This window comes from Oncorhynchus clarkii, chromosome 9, assembly GCF_045791955.1.
Source record: "Oncorhynchus clarkii lewisi isolate Uvic-CL-2024 chromosome 9, UVic_Ocla_1.0, whole genome shotgun sequence".
Taxonomy (NCBI): Eukaryota; Metazoa; Chordata; class Actinopteri; order Salmoniformes; family Salmonidae; genus Oncorhynchus; species Oncorhynchus clarkii.
Genome location: NC_092155.1, coordinates 37,076,783 through 37,095,420, shown reverse-complemented (window position 1 = coordinate 37,095,420; position 18,638 = coordinate 37,076,783). Strand labels below are relative to the sequence as shown.

The 18,638-nt window shown below is 44.4% G+C and overlaps 1 protein-coding gene across 2 annotated transcripts; it reads left to right on the top strand.

The window, feature by feature from the left end:
• The first annotated feature begins 11,811 nt into the window (after window positions 1-11,811).
• On the top strand, window positions 11,812-16,593 carry LOC139417220 (probable G-protein coupled receptor 139). Of its 2 annotated transcripts, none has more exons than XM_071166466.1 (3): window positions 11,812-11,979; window positions 13,649-13,797; window positions 14,210-16,592. In XM_071166466.1, exons 1-3 carry the CDS (start codon window positions 11,901-11,903, stop codon window positions 14,996-14,998), a joined length of 1,017 nt encoding a protein of 338 aa, XP_071022567.1. In that variant the 5' UTR covers window positions 11,812-11,900; the 3' UTR covers window positions 14,999-16,592. The 2 variants fall into 2 exon arrangements, with proteins under 2 accessions (XP_071022567.1, XP_071022566.1); XM_071166465.1 differs by having other exon boundaries at window positions 11,818-11,979; window positions 14,207-16,593.
• Window positions 16,594-18,638: the final 2,045 nt, after the last annotated feature.

The following is an 18,638-nucleotide window of genomic DNA, read 5'->3' as shown; positions in this document are numbered from 1 at the left end:
AAATAGCTCTTTGTTGATTGTTGCTGGGTGTTATCATCCACCGTGGGCACCGGCCTGTACCCTACCTGCCCTAAGCTCTCTCCTGGCCCCTTACACTAAGTCTGAATTTTTCCTGCTAGTTGACCTAAACTGGGACATGCTTAAACCACCTGACCAAGTTGTAAAGCATTGGGACTCCCTAAATCTTTCTCAGATTATTACCAATTGCACAAGGTATGACTCCGAACATCCAGAAAAGGCTACTCTCCTTGATGTATCCTCACAAATATTCCTGATAGGCATCAGTCTGGTGTTTTCTGTAATGACCTTAGTGATCACAGTTTTACAGCCTGTGTTCGTAACGGCTGCTCAGTGAATCTCTCTGTCCTGATTTGTCATAGACTCTTGCTAAAAAACTTTAATGAGCAAGCCTTCCTTCATGACCTGGCCTCTGTAAATTGGTATAGAATCAGCTTGATCCCCTCTGTCAAAGACACGTGGACAGTATTTCTTGATATTTTCAGCGGTATTGTTAATAAACACACCACCATAAAGAAAATGAGAATTAAAACAGGTTCAGCCCCTTGTTCGACCGTGATCTGGCAGAGTTACTCCACCTCAAGAATTCCATTTGACGAAAGGCTCGGCACACGCATACTCAGTCTGACTGGGTCTCGTTCAGGCAATTGAGAAATAAGTCCACTCAGGCTATCCGGAAGGCCAAAGTTAGTTACTTTAAGGAGGAGTTCACTCTATGTGGGTCTAACCACAAGAAGTTCTGTAAAACCTTTTTAAAGACCTGGATAATAAACCCTCCTCCTCACAGCTGCCAAATGTCCCTTAATGTAGATAATGTGGTTGTTACTGACAAGGAGCACGTGGCTGAGCTCTTTAATCACCACTTAATTGAGTTAAGATTCCTATCAGCTATATCTCATTGCCTGTCCAACATTTCCTCATCTCCCACCCCTTCTAATGCAACTAGACCCGATGCTCCTCCCTATTTTTCCCCTGCCCCGCTACAAAGTTTCTCCCTGCAGGCAGTCACTGTCTCTCCTCTCTGGGGAAGTTCCCATTGCTTGGAAGGCAGCCACGTTGCATCCTATATTTACAGGGGGAGATCAAGTTGATCCTAACTGTTAGGCCAATTTCTATTTTGCCCTGTTTATCAAAAGTGTTGGAAAAACTTGTCAATTATCAACTTACTGGCTTTCTTGATGTTTATAGTATTCTCACTGGTATGCAATCTTGTTTCCTCTCTGGTTATGGATGTGTCACTGCAACCTTAAAAGTCCTAAATTATGTCTCCCTTGCCTTTGATTCTAAGCAATGTTGTTCTGCTATTTTTGTTGACTTGGCCAAAGCTTTTGATACGGTAGACCATTCCCGTATTGGTGTATCTGAGGGGTCTTTCACCTGGTTTGCTGACTACCTCTCTCAAAGGGTGCAATGTATAAAGTCAGAACATCTGCTGTCTCAGCCACTGCCTGTCACCAAGGGAGTAACCCAAGGCTCGATCCTAGGCCCCACGCTCTTCAAAATGTGCATCAACAACATAGCTCCGGCAGTAGGAAGCTCTCTCATGCATTTATATGCAGATGATACAGTCTTACACTCCATCTCTTCATTCAAAGACTCAATCATGGACAGTCTTACTGACAGTTGTGGCTGCTTCGCATGATGTATTGTCTCTACCTTCTTGCCTTTGTGCTGTTGTCTGTGCCCAATAATGTTTGTACCATGTTTTGTGCTGCTACCATGCTGTGCTGCTGCCATGTTGTGTTGCTACCATGTTGTCATGTGGTGTTACTACCATGCTGTGTTGTCATGTGTTGCTGCTATACTATGTTGTTGTCTTAGGTCTCTTTTATGTAGTATTGTGGTGCCTCTCTTGTCGTCCCCGCACGAGGCCTTTTGCCTTTTGGTAGGCCATCATTGTAAATTAAGAATGTATTCTTTAACTGACTTGCCTAGTTAAATAAAGGTTAAACAAAATAAATAAATAAGAACTATAATGGGAAAAATTGTAAACTACTGTCAGCGTATAACCTTTGCACAGAGATGTCTTTAGGCCAGCTAAATGTCATGTAAGATTGTGCAGTTATGTGCAATGCAGTGCAGAACAGATTCTTTGCTTGTGGTGTAGAAAATGTGAGCTTCCAAAATATCAAACTGTTGGAAAGGAATCCTCTACCCAAAGTACCCACACAGTGCCATCTGTTGGCTAGCTTCAGCAGTACACTAAATTATTCAATAAAACTTCATCTTCATCTGTACCTGCAGCCTGGCCTCAAAGAATAGATGTATCATAGTAAATGTAAATCCGTGACACCCAAATTAACACAATATCACGTTTGGTATGTTTACATAAGACAAAAGGTTACTTTCCATTTGATCTGTTTTCTGTAGCTTGTGAGTTGTGTAAACACTTTGTGGCTTTTATGTATTTTGTTTTGTTGCTTTGCATGTGCTCAATTGTTGTCTGTATAGTTATTGTAATTATTTTTAATAACCAGCACAGGGATTGCGGTTGAAAATTTGCCGGCTTGCTAAAACCAGCATTTTACTGAAATGTTAATTAATGTGTACTGTCCCTGTAAAAATAAACTCAAACTGTCACGCCTGCTCCCGCTCTCCTTCTCTGGCGCTCGAGGGCACCAGGCTGCCCTTAATTACGCACACCTGTCACCATCATTACGTGCAGCAGCGCTCATTGGACTCACCCCGAATATAATTGTCTGCTCCCCCGTTTGTTCCCTGTGTCTGCATTCATGTCGTTATCTTGTCCTCTGTCCAGACACTGTTCCTGTCCTGTTTCATGTCCATTGTCTATTAAATGTTTTCCCTGTGCCTGCTTCCTGTCTCCAGCATCGATCCTCACACAAACTCTAACTTAAGCCCCGAAAATTGAAAGGAGGATGACTAGGTGTCAGATGAGAATGTCTGGCAACCCAAAGGTTGCATGTTTGAATCACATCACAGACAACTTTAGCATGTTAGCTAACCCTTCCCCTAACCCCTAGCTAAAGTTGACCACGTAGCTAATGTTAGCCACAACAAAGTGGAATGAACATCCACAAATTAATACATACCATATGAAATGTAACATATCATAATAAATAGAGGGAGACATATTTGCATTCCAGGTTGGAATCTGATAAGATTAGATATGAGCAGGAAGAATTTGTGTCATCAATTTAATGGACAAATGTAGCATTAAACTTAATTATGCAACTCTAGCCTACAACCAATTTCACATTGGAGTAATAGCAATTCACCCCTTGAAGGCGGAAAACAGTTAAACTTCCACCAAGCACATCACTTAACCTTTGACCCTGTGACACCTAATAATGAAACAGGTTCATGGGCAAGTCACAGTAGCCTTATCCTGCCTGTCTCATACGGTCTATGGTCTCTCAGCAGGAAACACAATAGAATGCTCATTCTGCCTTCTAGATTCTAGAAGGTCATACATTGCCAACGTCAGCACATTGTTCCTTGGCATGCACCAACCCGTTTGTAATGACACCCTATACCTTAATGCACTACTTTTGACATCATAGCCTACAGGTTATGGCAGTGGCAGACGGATGGACTAGGAGTGGCAGTTGCAGACGGATGCTGCCTGGGAAACAGTGCTTCATTCTGAACCACTACACACATACACAGATGGATGTTGTCTCCCCAAACTCAGTCAGCCATGAGAGGAGAGAATGGGGTGCGTCTGCATATTCTACCCTGAGGCAACATGTCCAGAAACTCACAATGAATCAGAGAGAGTTATGAAAAATGTTCTCATTCATTTAATTAATGTTCTATTTCAAGCCATATTCCAGTCAGAGCCTGATTTTTATTTTCACTTCAGTATCACTTTAAAAGGGATTGGGAAAAGAGAATAGACACTGTCTAGAGACAAACAGTCCCTTAGTGCAGACAACTGCAGTAATGGAGTGCCATGGTCTACTCTTTCCAGCCCCTGCCTCTAGTCTGAAGTGCTTACTGTCATGTCACAGTGGAGATGGAACAGCAGAGCAGATATTACCCACAGAGAGATGTTATTCCCATTCTGACAGGCCAATGCATTGGGCCATTATCATTTGAATGAGAAGAGATCAAACATATACTGTACACATCCACTGTCTTTGAGCAGAGCTCCCGAGTGGTGCAATGTCTAAGGCACTGCACCTCAATGCTAAAGGCATCACTACAGACCCTGGTTCGATTCCAAGCTGTATCACAAACGGCTGTGATTGGAGTCCCATAGGGCAGCGCACAATTGGCCCAGCATCATCCGGGCTAGGGTTTGGTCGGGGTAGTCAGTATTTGTACATTTGTTCTTAACGGACTGCCTAGTTAAATAAAAAACAAATAAAAGGTGCTAGATGTCAAAGTAAATGTTTACCAGCAAGAAAGACCCTTAGGTCTTCATATTATGAGCGATGTCCATTGAACCATTCCAGCTAACAACAAACTTTCCCACAACGTAAGAGAACGTTCCCTTATGTAACGATGACACTGAGTCGAGAAGCAGGTGCAGGAGAAATGTTTAATTAAAACGAGACAACATAACAGTGGCGTTTACGCATGGACAATACTTACTGAGGAAGGAACACAAGGGAGTGACATATAGGGGAGGTGATCAGGAAGGTAATGGAGTCCAGGTGAGTAACATGATGATCTGCAGATGCGCTTAATGATGGATGCCAGGTGTGTGTAATGATGGATCGGTAGTTAGTATACCGACGACGTCGAATGCCGGAGGAGTGGGAGTAAATGCGACGCTCAGCTTCCGGCGCAGGACAACGCTGACCAAAGGGACGACCCCGAGGACGAGGAGCGAGCCGGTCCGGGTGGCGAAGGTGGAAATCACGGGTGATGTCGTGGAACCCAACACCGCTCCTCTGGGCCATACCCCTCCCAGTCCACCAGGTACTGGATGGAGCCAACCCCCACGATGTCAGGAGTCCAGTAGGGATCTGACAGCATATGTTGGACTCCCCTCGATGTCCAAGGGGGAGTCATGGGGGACAGCATCAGCTAGGGGACCAGGAACCACCGGCCTGAGAAGGAAAACATGAAAAGGTGAGATACGGTAGTGACTGGGAAGTGGTAACCTATACGTGACCTCGGGGGCTCAGTTTCTGGCAGGGCAGGCAGAGTGGGAGGTTCCTGGTAGAAAGCCAGATATGATCCCCAGGGTGGAACACAGGGGTCGCACTGTGGTGATGGTCTTCCTGGACCTTTTGACAGTGGACGCACACTGAAGTCTCACGTGAGCATCACTCCGCACTTCTTCTGCGCGCCAGAACCACTCATCAACCGCAGGAGCGTCGGTCTTACCCAGGGTCAACGGAGCCAGGGCTGGTTGAAAGCCCAGAACAAACTGAAGGGGGTCAACCCAGAGGAGGAGTGACATAGCAAGTTCTGGGCGTACTCTGCCCATGGAAGGAATCGAGCCCACTCTACCTGCCAGTCCTGACAGTGATTCAGGATCCTCCCAAGCTCCTGGTTCATCCTCTCTACCTGCCTGTTGGACTGAGGCCAGTACCCAGAACTGAGGCTGGCCATGACACCGAGCTTCTCCATAAAGGCTTTCCATACCCGTGATGTGAATTGGGGGCCACAGTCAGAGACAATGTCCTCCAGGAAGGCCATAATTCCAGAGGACCTGCTGGAAGAATGCCTCAGCGACCTGGAGAGCAGTAGGAACACCAGAAAGAGGGATTTCAATTACAGGATTTTGAAAATCTATCCATAACCAGGGGAGGGGAGATCAGTAACAAAGTAAATGGATAGATGGGACCAGGGACGCTGAGGCACGGTAAGGGGAAGGAGCTTCCCTGCTGGAGCGTTCCGGAGGGAAATTTGGTTTGGGCCTATACGGAACACGATTTGACGTAGCGAGTGACATCCTGCGCCAAGGTGGGCCTCCAGTATTTCTCAGAGTTGGATTGGGTAGTGCGAGAAATACCTGGATGTCCAGTGACAACAGCTGTGTGTGCCCAGGTAAGCAGCCGGTCCCTTAACCCTCTAGGGACGTAGATGCGCTCGGGAAGACAGTTACTGGGTGCGGGCTCCCTCTCCAGAGCCTGGCGGATGACCACATCTACTTCCCCGACTAAAGGAGCTAAAACATGGGAAGATGGTATTATGGACACATTCTGGACAGGACCCTCTCCCGAATCGTAGAGACACAACATCGGCCTTGGTGTTCTTAGAACCTGGGTGATGGGTCAGCGTGAAGTCAAACCTTGTGAAGGGCCCACCATGCTTGGCACGGATTCAGCCTCCTCACTGTCCGTATGTACTCCAGGTTGCGATGGTCGGTGAGAATGACAAATGGTTCCTTGGCACCCTCCAGCCAGTGTGTCAACTCCTCTAATGCCAACTTCACTGCTAGGAGTTCACGATCACCGATGTCGTAATTCCTCTCTGCAGGGTTCTTAGAGTAATATGCATATGGGTACAACTTTTGTGGATTACACTGTCGTTGAGACAGAACTGCCTCTACTCCTACCTGGGATCTGGATGTTCGAGCAATGGGGTGGAGGTGAAATGTCCCTTGAGTAGACAGAAGGCGTCATCAGCCGCTGGGCTCCACACCAACCTATGGGGCCCTGCCTTAACCTCTCTTAGGTAGGGGGCAGTATTTTCACGTCAGGATGAAAAGCGCGTCCAAAGTAAACTGCCCGTTTCTCAGGCCCAGAAGCTAGGAAATGCATATAATTGGTAGATTTGGATAGAAAACTCTAAAGTTTCTAAAACTGTTAAAATAATGTCTGTGAATATAACAGGCGAAACCCAGGAAACAAACCATCCCAAAACAAAAACAAATTCAGCCTACCACTATTTTCAATAGCTGTCACTTTTATTATAAGGACAAGTCCTCCCACATTGCAGTTCCTAGGGCTTCCACTAGATGTCAACAGTCTCTAGAAAGAGTTCAGGTTGATTTTTGGAAAAATGTTGTCGTTTTTCTAGGTGCCTCCCATTTTGGCTGTAGTGTTTCCAAGCGTGTGAATGAGAGCGCATTTGGGATTCATTTTTATGGAGGGAAACTGGGTGGATTATTAACTGAAGGGTGCCAGCTAAACTGAGTTTTTATGGATATAAAGAAGGACATTATTGAAAAAAAGGACCATTTGTGATGTAACTGGGACCTTTTGGAGTGCCAACAGAAGAAGATCAAAGGTAAGGCTTTACATCTACCTTCTTGTCGTCCATCCTCACTCCCTGCGCGCTGATTTGGTAGCCTAAGAAGGAGACAGCCCTCTGATGAAATTGGTACTACTCAGCCATGATGAGCAGGTGGTTAGCCAGGAGGCATTTCAGGACTGCTTGAATGTGAGAAATGTGATCCTTCAGGGTAGCCAAATAGATCAAGATATCATCGATGTACACAACAACCTGGCGTCCGTGCATGTCCCTGAACACCTCGTTAACGAATGCCTGGAACACTGACGGGGCTTTGGCTAAGCCAAGTGGCATCACTGAGTGTTCTTAGTGACCAGACATCGTGCTAAAAGCAGTCTTCCACTCATCCCCCTCCCGGATGCAGATAGTAAGCACTCTGCAGGTCCAGTTTGGTAAAGAACCGGGCCCAGTGTATTGGTTTGATGGCTGCCGGCACCAATGGAAGAGGGTACCGATACTTCGCGTAATCTTATTGAGTCCTCTGTAGTCAATGCATGGACGTAACCCTCCAACCTTCTTGGCCACAAAGAAGAAACCAGACGATGCAGGAGAAGTGGATGTGCGGATGAACCCTTGTTGTATTGCATCTTAGTACCAACGATCCCGAAGTTAGTTATCCAGAAGGATGGCCATCACAATGAGTGCATCCAAGGTGAGGTTGTCATGAGGTGAGTTCCATCTGGACCTCCTCATGCAGACCTCTTCTGAATAGCGTACGAAGCGCTGGCTCAGTCCATCCACTGGTTGCTGCTACTGTCCGGAAGGTGAGCGCTACACGGCAGCCGTCTGGTCACCCTGCTGTAATGGAAGTAGACACTCACCCCCCCCCCCCCCCCTCTCTGCCCTCCGGAGGGGATGAGCGAAGGTACATTTAAAAAACAGAGCCATGAACCCCTCACAGGAATCTAGATCATCCTCTCCACTCTCCTAGACAGCTGTAGCCCACTCCAACGCCCGCCCAGTCAGTAGAGAAATAACCGTGGCAACCTTTGACCTCTCGGTGGTGGAGGCTCGCAACTGATGTGTAAAGTAGAGGGAGCACTGAAATAGGAAGACAGCATTTAGATGGGGTCCCGTCATATTTATCTGGGAATGACAAATGGGCATTACTGACCTGAGCTGGTTGCTGAGCTGGCTTGCTGTGTCGGCTGGTTGTAGAGTATCCTCCTCTAGCTGAATGCAATGCCTCCAGGGCGTGTTTGAGGCTTGCAAACTGTGAAGAGCCTCTTCCATAGCCGTGCCAACTGGTCATGTTGTTGACGTAGAAGGTAACCCTGCTTGTTGACCGTCTGGGAGATATTCGGTTTTCCTGCTGCTTCTATTGTTTGAGTCAGTATTCTGTAACGATGACGCTGTGAGTCGAGAAGCAGGAAAAACATTTAATAAAACAACAACCGAGACAACATAACAGTGGCATTTATGCATGAACACAGGAACAATACTGACTGAGGAAGAAACCCAAGGGAGTGACAGATATAGCGGAGGTAATCAGGAAGGTAATGGAGTCCAGGTGAGTATCACAATGATCTGCAGATGCGCGTAATGATGGATCCCAGGACTGGTGGTTAGTATACCAACGACGTTGAACGCCAGAGGGGAGGAGCGGGTGTAGATGTGCCACCTTAAGTCTCATTCGGTGATTATCCAATGTTTTCATAGCAATGTGCCAGTAATGTCAAGGACTGTTTCCAAGAGACCATCCCCGTAATGTCAAATGGAACTTACCCAGAACGTGGTGTCGTCACGTTGTATTGATTAATGTGACGACTGCTGCTCATCGAATGATTAACGGTCTATAATTAAGTGATTAAATGAATCAGCTAATTATTAACTCATTGACCGGGGGCACCATTGGAAAGTATTGGCTTTATTGAGTTTCTATTTCCCAAATGAACTCAAAGAATATCAGAATATCAATTTCACAACAGTCGCTAATTAATTAATTTCCTCTACAATCTCATTCTGAATGTCGCATAATCCAGGAATCTGTACAAACCCGAGTCCCACTAAATGAGTCCGTATCGCACCAATTGAGTTGATTATTTATTTACTAACAAGCTAAAATTATAAGATACACATACACAAACACACAGTTGAGGCTATTGATTCGAACTTAGTACAATGAAACAGGTCCCATGCGGGTCAACGCAACATGGCAAAATGTGGATTTCAAAAGAGAGAGAAAGAAAGAGAGTGCATGAGAGAAAAGCACACTTGGGTACATTTCTCAACTATGCTTATTTTAGACAAACCTAACCTAACCTAACCTTGCCCCAAACTCTTATGGGTCCGAATATAAAAGGTTCCTTTGTCTTCTTCAACCTCGTGTTGCATTTTGGGGTTGCTGACTACTCAGACCGTGGCTGCAGCGCAGGGTCACCTAGTCTGTGGATAATTCTTATCATACATGTTATATACCCTCGGGTCAGAAATGGGAGTTTCCGCCTTTAGGGCAAGTTCTCTGGGTGTAACTAGTTACGAGGCAAGGTCTGGATTTTGCTCAGATCCAATTTAGACAACTAACTTCACATTTCATCTTTACAAAACATGCTCTTTGATCTGGACATTTTCCACACGACGTACAGTATGCAAACCTCAAGTAAATAGTGGGAGAACTCTTCAAGTCACAATGTTTTCGTTATAACGTGGGCATTTAACTTTTAATAACATGACAAAAGGACATTCATTTTCATATTCCATCTATCATCACGAATACCATTTTGGCTGATGAAACTTATTGTCCCAAAGTCCATTTATTGCATGTTACTGTTCAGAGATAGATTCTCCATAGGCCCATCATACATTCCATCCCTCCATACTGAGAGGACAAAAGGGATTTTGTCTGCTGCCATAAGATTTACAATGGGTGGGAGTTGTCATTAAACCCCCCACCTCCATACCTCTCGATCTCTCCCCCGCTGGTGGTTGTGAGAGATATCTCTGTAGGATTATGGTCCACGGTAACCTGACCCGAACAGGCCAGTCATGACAGTGGTTACCATGTTCTCATAACACTCAATATTAATATTCTAGACACGTTTCAATTGAACGTCCAGTTTTCTGAGGTTCAGGAGAATATTCCATCAACGTCACACCAAACACACACAGAAAATATTGCCACGTTCTCTGAATATAATGTATTAACACTATGGTTAAACATCTTTGGACACAGGAATGTTCCTGCAACGTTCCAATGAAATGTGTGTAAAATATACATTTATTATATTCTGAGAACATAGCAACCATTTTCTGTGTATGTTTGGTGTGACATTAATGGAATTTTCTTCTAATCCTTAGAAAACTAGAAACAAGCTGTTATTGGCAGAGAGGTTTGGATCTCTTTTTCTTATTGGTCTATTAACTAATTTACCGCCTGTTGATGTCACCAGACAGGCCAAAACTCCATCCCACCAAAACAGGCTGAAATGTTGTACTCTAAAAGGGCATTGTTACCATTTTCACAATTTCAAATATTATTCCAACCTCATAGGGTGGAAATACAGTAGATATAAAACCCAGGAATAATCGTGTAGCAATTTGGTTACTTTTTGTATTGTTTAAACATTTAAACTATACAAATAAATCATAAAATTACTTGTGAATTCACAATGCAGGTATGGTCCTGCGTATGACCGCTAGGTGGCTATGCAGTTCCATCTACCGCGGTCATGGCTACCAGACGGCGCTCACATTATTGCTGCCCCCCACTCACTCAGCAATGATGCAGGTATTTGATTCCTCTGTGTGCCTCTCCTCCATGTTCTCAGTGGTCAGTTCATGGGACTTCCTGTCCCACTTTTCATCAATGTGATGGCTCATTGCAGTGATGTATGACATCGCGTTCATAGATGTCAAACAATCTCTTGTTAACGCTACGTATGGGGTGTTTGAGAGCTCGTGCTTTGTACTTGCAGAGCAATCATTGTACAATTTCTCCATTTGTTAATTTAAACATTCACACCTCTATCCAGAACATTAATATATTTATTCTGAGAACATGGCAACCATGGTCTGTGTATGTTTTGTGTGACATTGATGAAATATTCCCCTAACCTTTAGAAAACTGGACATGGATGTTCTTGCAATGTCCCATGAAACATGTTCTCAGAATATCCAATGTTAATGTTCTCGACATGTTTCATGGGACATTGCAAGAACATCCGTGTCCAGAGAACATGCTAACCATGTTCTGGCTAAGTTTTGTTTGACATGTTTGAATGTTCTCCTAACTAACAACAATACCTGCTAAATAGGTTCTCAGGAGGTTTTGCTGTTGTTCCCTGATCTAACGGAAAACTGGACACTCAAACAACAGAGGAACATTTACGGGTATTACAAAAATGTTCTCTCTCCCTAGACGGGTAACATTACAAAAACATTCTCTCTCCCTAGAGATGTTAACTTGGATGTCAGTATGAGGCAAGAAAAGTAGATCAATGAGAGGAATAAGGTTCTTTAGATGCACACAAGGTGAGTAGAATATCCAACCTCTGTAGTCCAACCAATAAGCTTGTCTGTGCCTCAGAGATCCTCACAGAGTAATGATTAACAATAGGTAAATAAAGACACGTGTGCACGTTTGCATGTCTGTGTGGGTTGTGCTTGTGAGGGGTTAACTCTTAGTGATATGACAAAAGCACAGATATGTGCTGTGCTGTTGAGAGGAGAGGGACTCTCCTGGATGCTGTTTCTGCTAATAGTATACAATATATCTGGTGGGTAAAGACATGAACCCCCAAGAGGAACACTGGATGGTCACTCTGCAGGTTGTGTTCTACCCAGCCTTGGCTATAGTGGGCATCCCCTGTGAGTATACCTAAACCTATAGGACTAATTGCTGCAAGGTATGGTTGTCTTATACAGATGGATGAGTACAATGACTAGGGGCGTTGTAGGAAAACTGGTACATTTGTTCAGCACACATCAGAATATGCATGTTATTTTTTTCCAACAAATATATTTGACAAATCTAATGTATTCCACATTTAATGGATAATGCATTTAATGGTTATAATGAATCTTTCTTTGAGAAAATTATAAAATAAATTCTTAAAATGAAACTGTTTTCCATGCTTGTTCAATGAACCATAAACAATTAATGAACATGCACCTGTAGAACGGTCATTAAGACACTAACAGCTTACAGATGATAGGCAATTAAGGTCACAGTTATGAAAACTAAGGACACTCAAGAGGCCATTCTACGGACTCTGAAAAACACCAAAAGAAAGATGCACATGGTCCCTGCTCACCTGCGTGAATGTGCCTTAGGCATGCTGCAAGGAGGCATGAGGACTGCAGATGTGGCCAGGGCAATAAATTGCAATGTCTATACTGTGAGACGCCTAAGACAGCGTTACAGGGAGACAGGATGGACAGCTGATCGTCCTCGCAGTGGCAGACCACGTGTAACAACACCTGCATAGGATCGGTACATCCAAACATCACACCTGCAGGACAGGTACAGGATGGCAACAACAACTGCCCAAGTTACACCAGGAACGCACAATCCCTCCATCAGTGCTCACACTGTCCGCAATAGGCTGAGAGAGGCTGGACTGAGTGCTTGTAGGCCTGTTGTAAGGCAGGTCCTCACCAGACATCACCGGCAACAACGTCACCTATGGGCACAAACCCACCGTCGCTGGACCAGACAGGACTGGGAGAAAGTGCTCTTCACTGACGAGTCACGGTACTCTGGAGCGGGGTCGATTTGGAGGTGGAGGGTCCGTCATAGTCTGGAGCGGTGTGTCACAGCGTCATCGAACTGAGCTTGGTGTGATTGCAGGCAATCTCAACGCTGTGCGTTACAGGGAAGATATCCTCCTCCCTCATGTGGTACCCTTCCTGCAGGCTCATCCTGACATGACCCTCCAGCATGACAATACCACCAGCCATACTGCTCATTCTGTGTGTGATTTCCTGCAAGACAGGAATGTCAGTGTTCTGCCATGGCCAGCAAAGAGCCTGGATCTCAATCCCATTGAGCACTTCTGGGACCTGTTGAATTGGAGGGTGAGGGCTAGGGCCATTCCCCCCAGAAATGTCCGGGTTAGGTGGAAGAGTGGGGTAACATCTCACAGCAAGAACTGGCAAATCTGGTGCAGTCCATGAGGAGGAGATGCACTGCAGTACTTAATACAGCTGTTGGCCACACCAGATCCTCACTGTTACCTTTGATTTATTTTGACCCCCCTTTGTTCAGGGACACACTATTCAATTTCTGTTAGTCACATGTCTGTGGAATTTGTTCAGTTTGTCTCATTTGTTGAATCTTATGTTCATACAAATATTTACACATGATTAGTTTGCTGAAAATAAACGCAGTTGACATTGAGAGGACGTTTCTTTTTTTTGCTGAGTTTATATGGCTATAGTAACATTAAGCAAAGCTTGGTATAGGCTATGCATGTATGATTAAATGCTTAATTTGTTTCCAATGGAAAAACCCTAATGACACAAATCCCTCCACCAGCCAACATTGTTACCTTTCTCATCTTCTGGCGGAGAAACTGCCTGCTGTCCAAGTCCAGCACCTTCTACCTGATGGCCATCTCTGTAGCTGACACTCTGGTCCTCATCTTCATCGTGGTGCTGGAGATCACTGTCAAATTTTACCAGGAGGTACTTATTTCATCAGAAATGTCACTGTTCTTTTCATTTCTTGTTCTGTCAGTAAAAGTTTACATTGGATTTCTATAGTAACGCTGTAATTACTACAGTAACAGCAAACAGCATTGTATTAACCCAGTAGCCTATTTCAGGGCTTCCCAAACTTTGTTCTGGGGCCTCCCTAGTACATGCCTTAGTTTTGCCCAAGTAGTACACAGCTGATACAAATAATCAACCCTTCTAGGGCAAAAAACTAAACGGGGGCCCCAGGACCGAGTTTGGGAAACCCTGGCCTGCTTTACTAATTGTTTTGTCATTTCTTTGTAATGGATTTTAGTGTTTGTTGTTATTACACAGATGGCATTAGGAACTGTTCCCTCCATTTTAAATGCACTTTAAATGAGGCTTGATTTGATTTGAGGAGCCGTTTTGGAGCCGTGAGCCCTGGTGCCACCTGAGAGACATATTCAGCTACGGGGCCTACAACACCTCAACCTGGCTGGTGGTGGTTTTCACCGCAGAGCGCTTCATTGCCATCCACACCTGGGCCATCAAGACCAAACTCTGCACCCGGCGCAGTGCCTTAGCAGCCATCACCACCATCTTACTCCTCAGCCACCTCCTGGCAATACCCTACTACTGGTCCAATGTCTCAGTTTATGACCACAACCAGACCAAATGGGCCTGTATATACGAACCTGAGGCCCCTCATGGTTATGTGCATGCCCTGGTGGGGGCCCAGACCTTAGTGGCCTACGTCCTACCTTTCCTCATCATCCTCACCCTCAACGGGCTGACTCTGCGACAGATCTCCCTTAGCAACAGGGTCCATGTGTTGACGGCTGCCGACCTAACCTCAGGGGCCTACAGGGTGACGCCCCTGCTGCGCTCCAGAAAGAGGAAGTCTGTAGTGCTCCTGGTGACTGTGTCCATGAGCTTTGTGCTGCTATCCGTCACCCGCGCAATCACCCAGATCATCATACGCACCTTCTTCTACGGCCAGGATCGCAACGACTACAACCTGCAGATCAATGTGGCGGCTGACATTGGTAGCATGCTGAGCCTCAGTAATGCAGCCATCAACACGTACCTGTATGCCTGCACTCAGGCCAAGTTCCGTCAGGTATTCATAACCTGTGTCAGACAGGTTTTGTCCCATTGCAAGACTAACAAAACCCTGCCCAGCAGTAGACCAGCTATTTACCATTTATAACACTTTAGCCCTGTCCAGGTCTGGATCAAGCTGAAGGTACTTGGGGTTAGTGAGACTGTTTAAACCCTAGTTTCTCAGAACAATGGAAAACGGATTAGTTCTCATAACACAAATTCATATATGGTTACCGTTTCTCCAGAAATCTATAGTTAACTGTTATACCGGGTAGTATGTGTGGGGTGGCAGGTAGCCTAGTGGTTAGAGCGTTGGGCCAGTAACCGAAAGGTTGCTATATCGAATCCCCGAGCTGACAAGGTAAAAAATCTGTTGTTCTGCCCCTGAACAAGACAGTTAACCCACTGTTCCTAGGCTGTCATTGTAAATAAGAATTTGTTCTTCACCGACTTGCCTAGTTAAATAAAGGTCAAATTAAATGTGTACTTTACACCTTTTGTTGCTCTGTAAAAGTAGGATAACGGTCACCCTGCAATGTTTGCCCCTGCAGTCAGAATTAATTTCCTTTAATAGGTTTCCAGTTAGAATGCAAACAAAAGGAGACAAGAAAGGGAGAGCTCTGTTCCTGGCTGTAGCATTTTTCATTTCCTAAAACAGCTGCCTGGGATTAAGAAATGCTATCTTGATTGTTTTGTCAACAAATATTTTGGAGTGGTAGCATTGTCTGCTGTTTGCTTAAGCCTGCTTGAAAGAGTTGTTTTTATATTTAACAACGGCAGCTGTGTTCACATGGCCATACTGATCTGAGCCTTGCTGATGGAAAGCCACTACAGTGTCCGACTTTCGGCTATATCAGATTCACCTCCCCTGACGACTTTGGTCAATATTCGCCTTCAGTAGCCTTACAACTGGAACATACCCAATGAGTTTGACCTCCCCTGCTCAGACGTTGCATGCATCAACCAATGGCTGCGTGCCACATCAACGACTGTGCTGTTGGGCAAAATCAATAGGTTGAGCCAGAGCCGGCCTACATTAATCACGCCATTTTGAAGTCAGCACAAACTACTTATAGGATGGTAGGTTCAGGTCGTGTTCCCCTGCTCAGACATTGCTGACGCATGCCAGATCTTAAGCCGCCTGGATACATCATAGAAATCTGGTGCCCAATGGTCAAAATCTATTGTTACCTCAAAAATGGAGTCCCAATATCTCTGCCCCAGAATGTCAGATCCTCACAAGGTAAAGTGCTTATTATTCAGAAGTGATTTTCTAAGTAGTAAGAGGGGATCTACAATATCAGAGGAAGGTATTTTTGTGTGCTAATTCCCAGGTTTGAGTAAAACGATGGAAAATATGTTTTTCTGTGTATTGGGCACAAAATGGTTGAATCAAGGGCATTTGTCAACGCATTGTGATGTGGAAAGTACGTGGAAAATACATTGGCTTTGAAAAAAGCAATCAATGTAAACTGTTGTTTAGAGGGTGAAATTTCAACCACAGTATTATGTCATAACTAACCACGTTTCCATCCAGTTTTTATGCGAGTAAAGTCATATTGTTCAAGCTGTGATGGAAACAGATAATACTTTCTGAAGGCACTTATACCCCTCGACTTAATCCACATTTTGTTGTGTTTCAGCCTGAATTCAAACTCTATTACCCTGAACAAAAATAAAATGCAACATGGAACAATTTCAAAGGTTTGCCGAGTTACGGTTCATAAGGAAATCAGTCATTGGAATAAATGAATTAGGCCCTAATCTATGGAGTTCACATGAATGGGAATATAGATATGCACTGTTGGTCACGATACCTTAACAATGTGGATCAGAAAATCAGTCAGTGTCTGGTAAGAATATAATTTGCCCATGCAGCGCAACACATCTCCTTTGCATAGAGTTGATCAGGCTGTTGATTGTGGCCTGTGGCCTTGTCCTCTTCAATGGCTGTGCAAAGCATCCCAAACCAGAGCATCCCAAACATGCTCAACAGGTGACATGTCTGGTGAGTATGCAGGCCATGGACAAACTGGGGCATTTTCAGCTTCCAGGAATTGTGAACAGATCCGTGCGATATGGGTCCGTGCATTATCATGCTGAAACATGAGGTGATGGCGACGGATGAATGGCACGACAATGTGCCTCAGGATTATCTCAAGGTATCTCTATGCATTCAAATTGGCATCGATAAAATTGGCATCGATAAAATGCAATTGTGTTTGTTTTTGGGAGGGAACATTTGTGGTCTACAGTGCAAGTTCGAATTTTGGTTGTGCATCAGCAGTTTCCTCTGACAGTCACTAAATTAGCCAATGTCAGCTAACATTTTTAAGATAGTCTAGCCAGCTAAATGATCAATCTAAAGTTGTAGTTATCATGGTGGAATTACTGACCGGGGGACCCGCATTGATGGGGGGGGGGTTTAGCATGTTTGCACACCACCCCGTAATTGTTTGATCTAGCATGGATGACATGTATAAAATGGATGACATGCTCTGTTGTTATGGGCTATTGTGTGTAGATTGTTTTATTATCAAAGAATTTCATAAATTTTAGAATAAGGCTGTAACGTAATAAATGTGGAAAAAGTCAAGGGGTCTGAAAAATTTCCAAGTGTACTGTATATCAATTGTTTGTCAAAGTTGCTCAAGCTCAGTATATTTTCTTGAGAATCATTGATGGAAGGCAGTAATCAAACCTTCTCTGATTTTCTAGCATATTCATTTCAGGAGCATTCAGGAACCCTCAACACCACTTGGAAAGTCATACTGGTCTGTCTTCAGCATTAAAATGTGTAATTGTCCAGCTGAAAAATACTTCATCCCAGGGTTAGATATTTGCGAAGACTACAACACCTTTTCCTTTAACTTTTTACCTTCAGAGTAATTCGCCATTACTCTGACACTTAAGGAACAACACAGCTTGCTCTATAAATACTTTGAAAAAACAGTGAGTTGTAGTGGACATTTCCTGTATTTACCAAATCATGAGAGCAAACCACACACAAGTCAGAGTTATCTTAAAGTCCATCTTTAATTATATGAGCTCCATCACAACCCTGTGACCCTCAGATCAATTCAGTGTCTATAAATGCATTCTGAGTGCTTACACATTGCAACTGGGATCCTTTATAGCAAAGACACACATAGCCAGACAGCATTGGCTATAAATTATCGTTCAGCTTTGTCTCTTAAACTATGTTCTTATCTCGCTCTAGGTACCACTCAGAACCAAAAACTAGCATATATCAAATACACCCCTCCTGGACAAGATCACAGAGACACCGTGACTGGCACACAGACATTGTGGAGCCAAGAGATAATTCCCCCTCAATCATCCATTAACATGGTTAAAAATATATGTTTACATAGGAAGACAAGCTTGACCTCTCCCCTCTCTGCGGCCCAAGTAACTGAACCCTGACAGAGAACAGATAACTGCAAATGGCCACCAGTATTATCCAAAAATAGACATTCTAATGACATCTCACATAAGCATGCAATAAAAATAAAACATCTTATCTATGTTACCCAACTATTCTGATTAATCCCCAACAGAGTCTAGACAAGTTGAGCCACATGGCTCTCTCTCTGACCACCACAGGGCTCATGGCACTAGCCTAGCTAGTTAGCATATTGCTAGTCGGAGAGAAGCGTGGGGTTCCCTGGTCTCACGACAAACAAAATGTCTCTCGACCGTCGAGCTGTGAAGCTAGGGGGATCAGTTCAACAACACGATACGGT

Bases quoted from the DNA above. Each gene is read 5' to 3' on its own strand.
- LOC139417220 (XM_071166465.1), top strand. From the start codon at position 11,901: ATGAACCCCCAAGAGGAACACTGGATGGTCACTCTGCAGGTTGTGTTC. The intron at 11,980-13,648 runs GTGAGTATACCT...TCCCTCCACCAG, and splicing joins GGCTATAGTGGGCATCCCCT to CCAACATTGTTACCTTTCTC. The intron at 13,798-14,206 runs GTACTTATTTCA...ATTTGATTTGAG, and splicing joins CTGTCAAATTTTACCAGGAG to GAGCCGTTTTGGAGCCGTGA.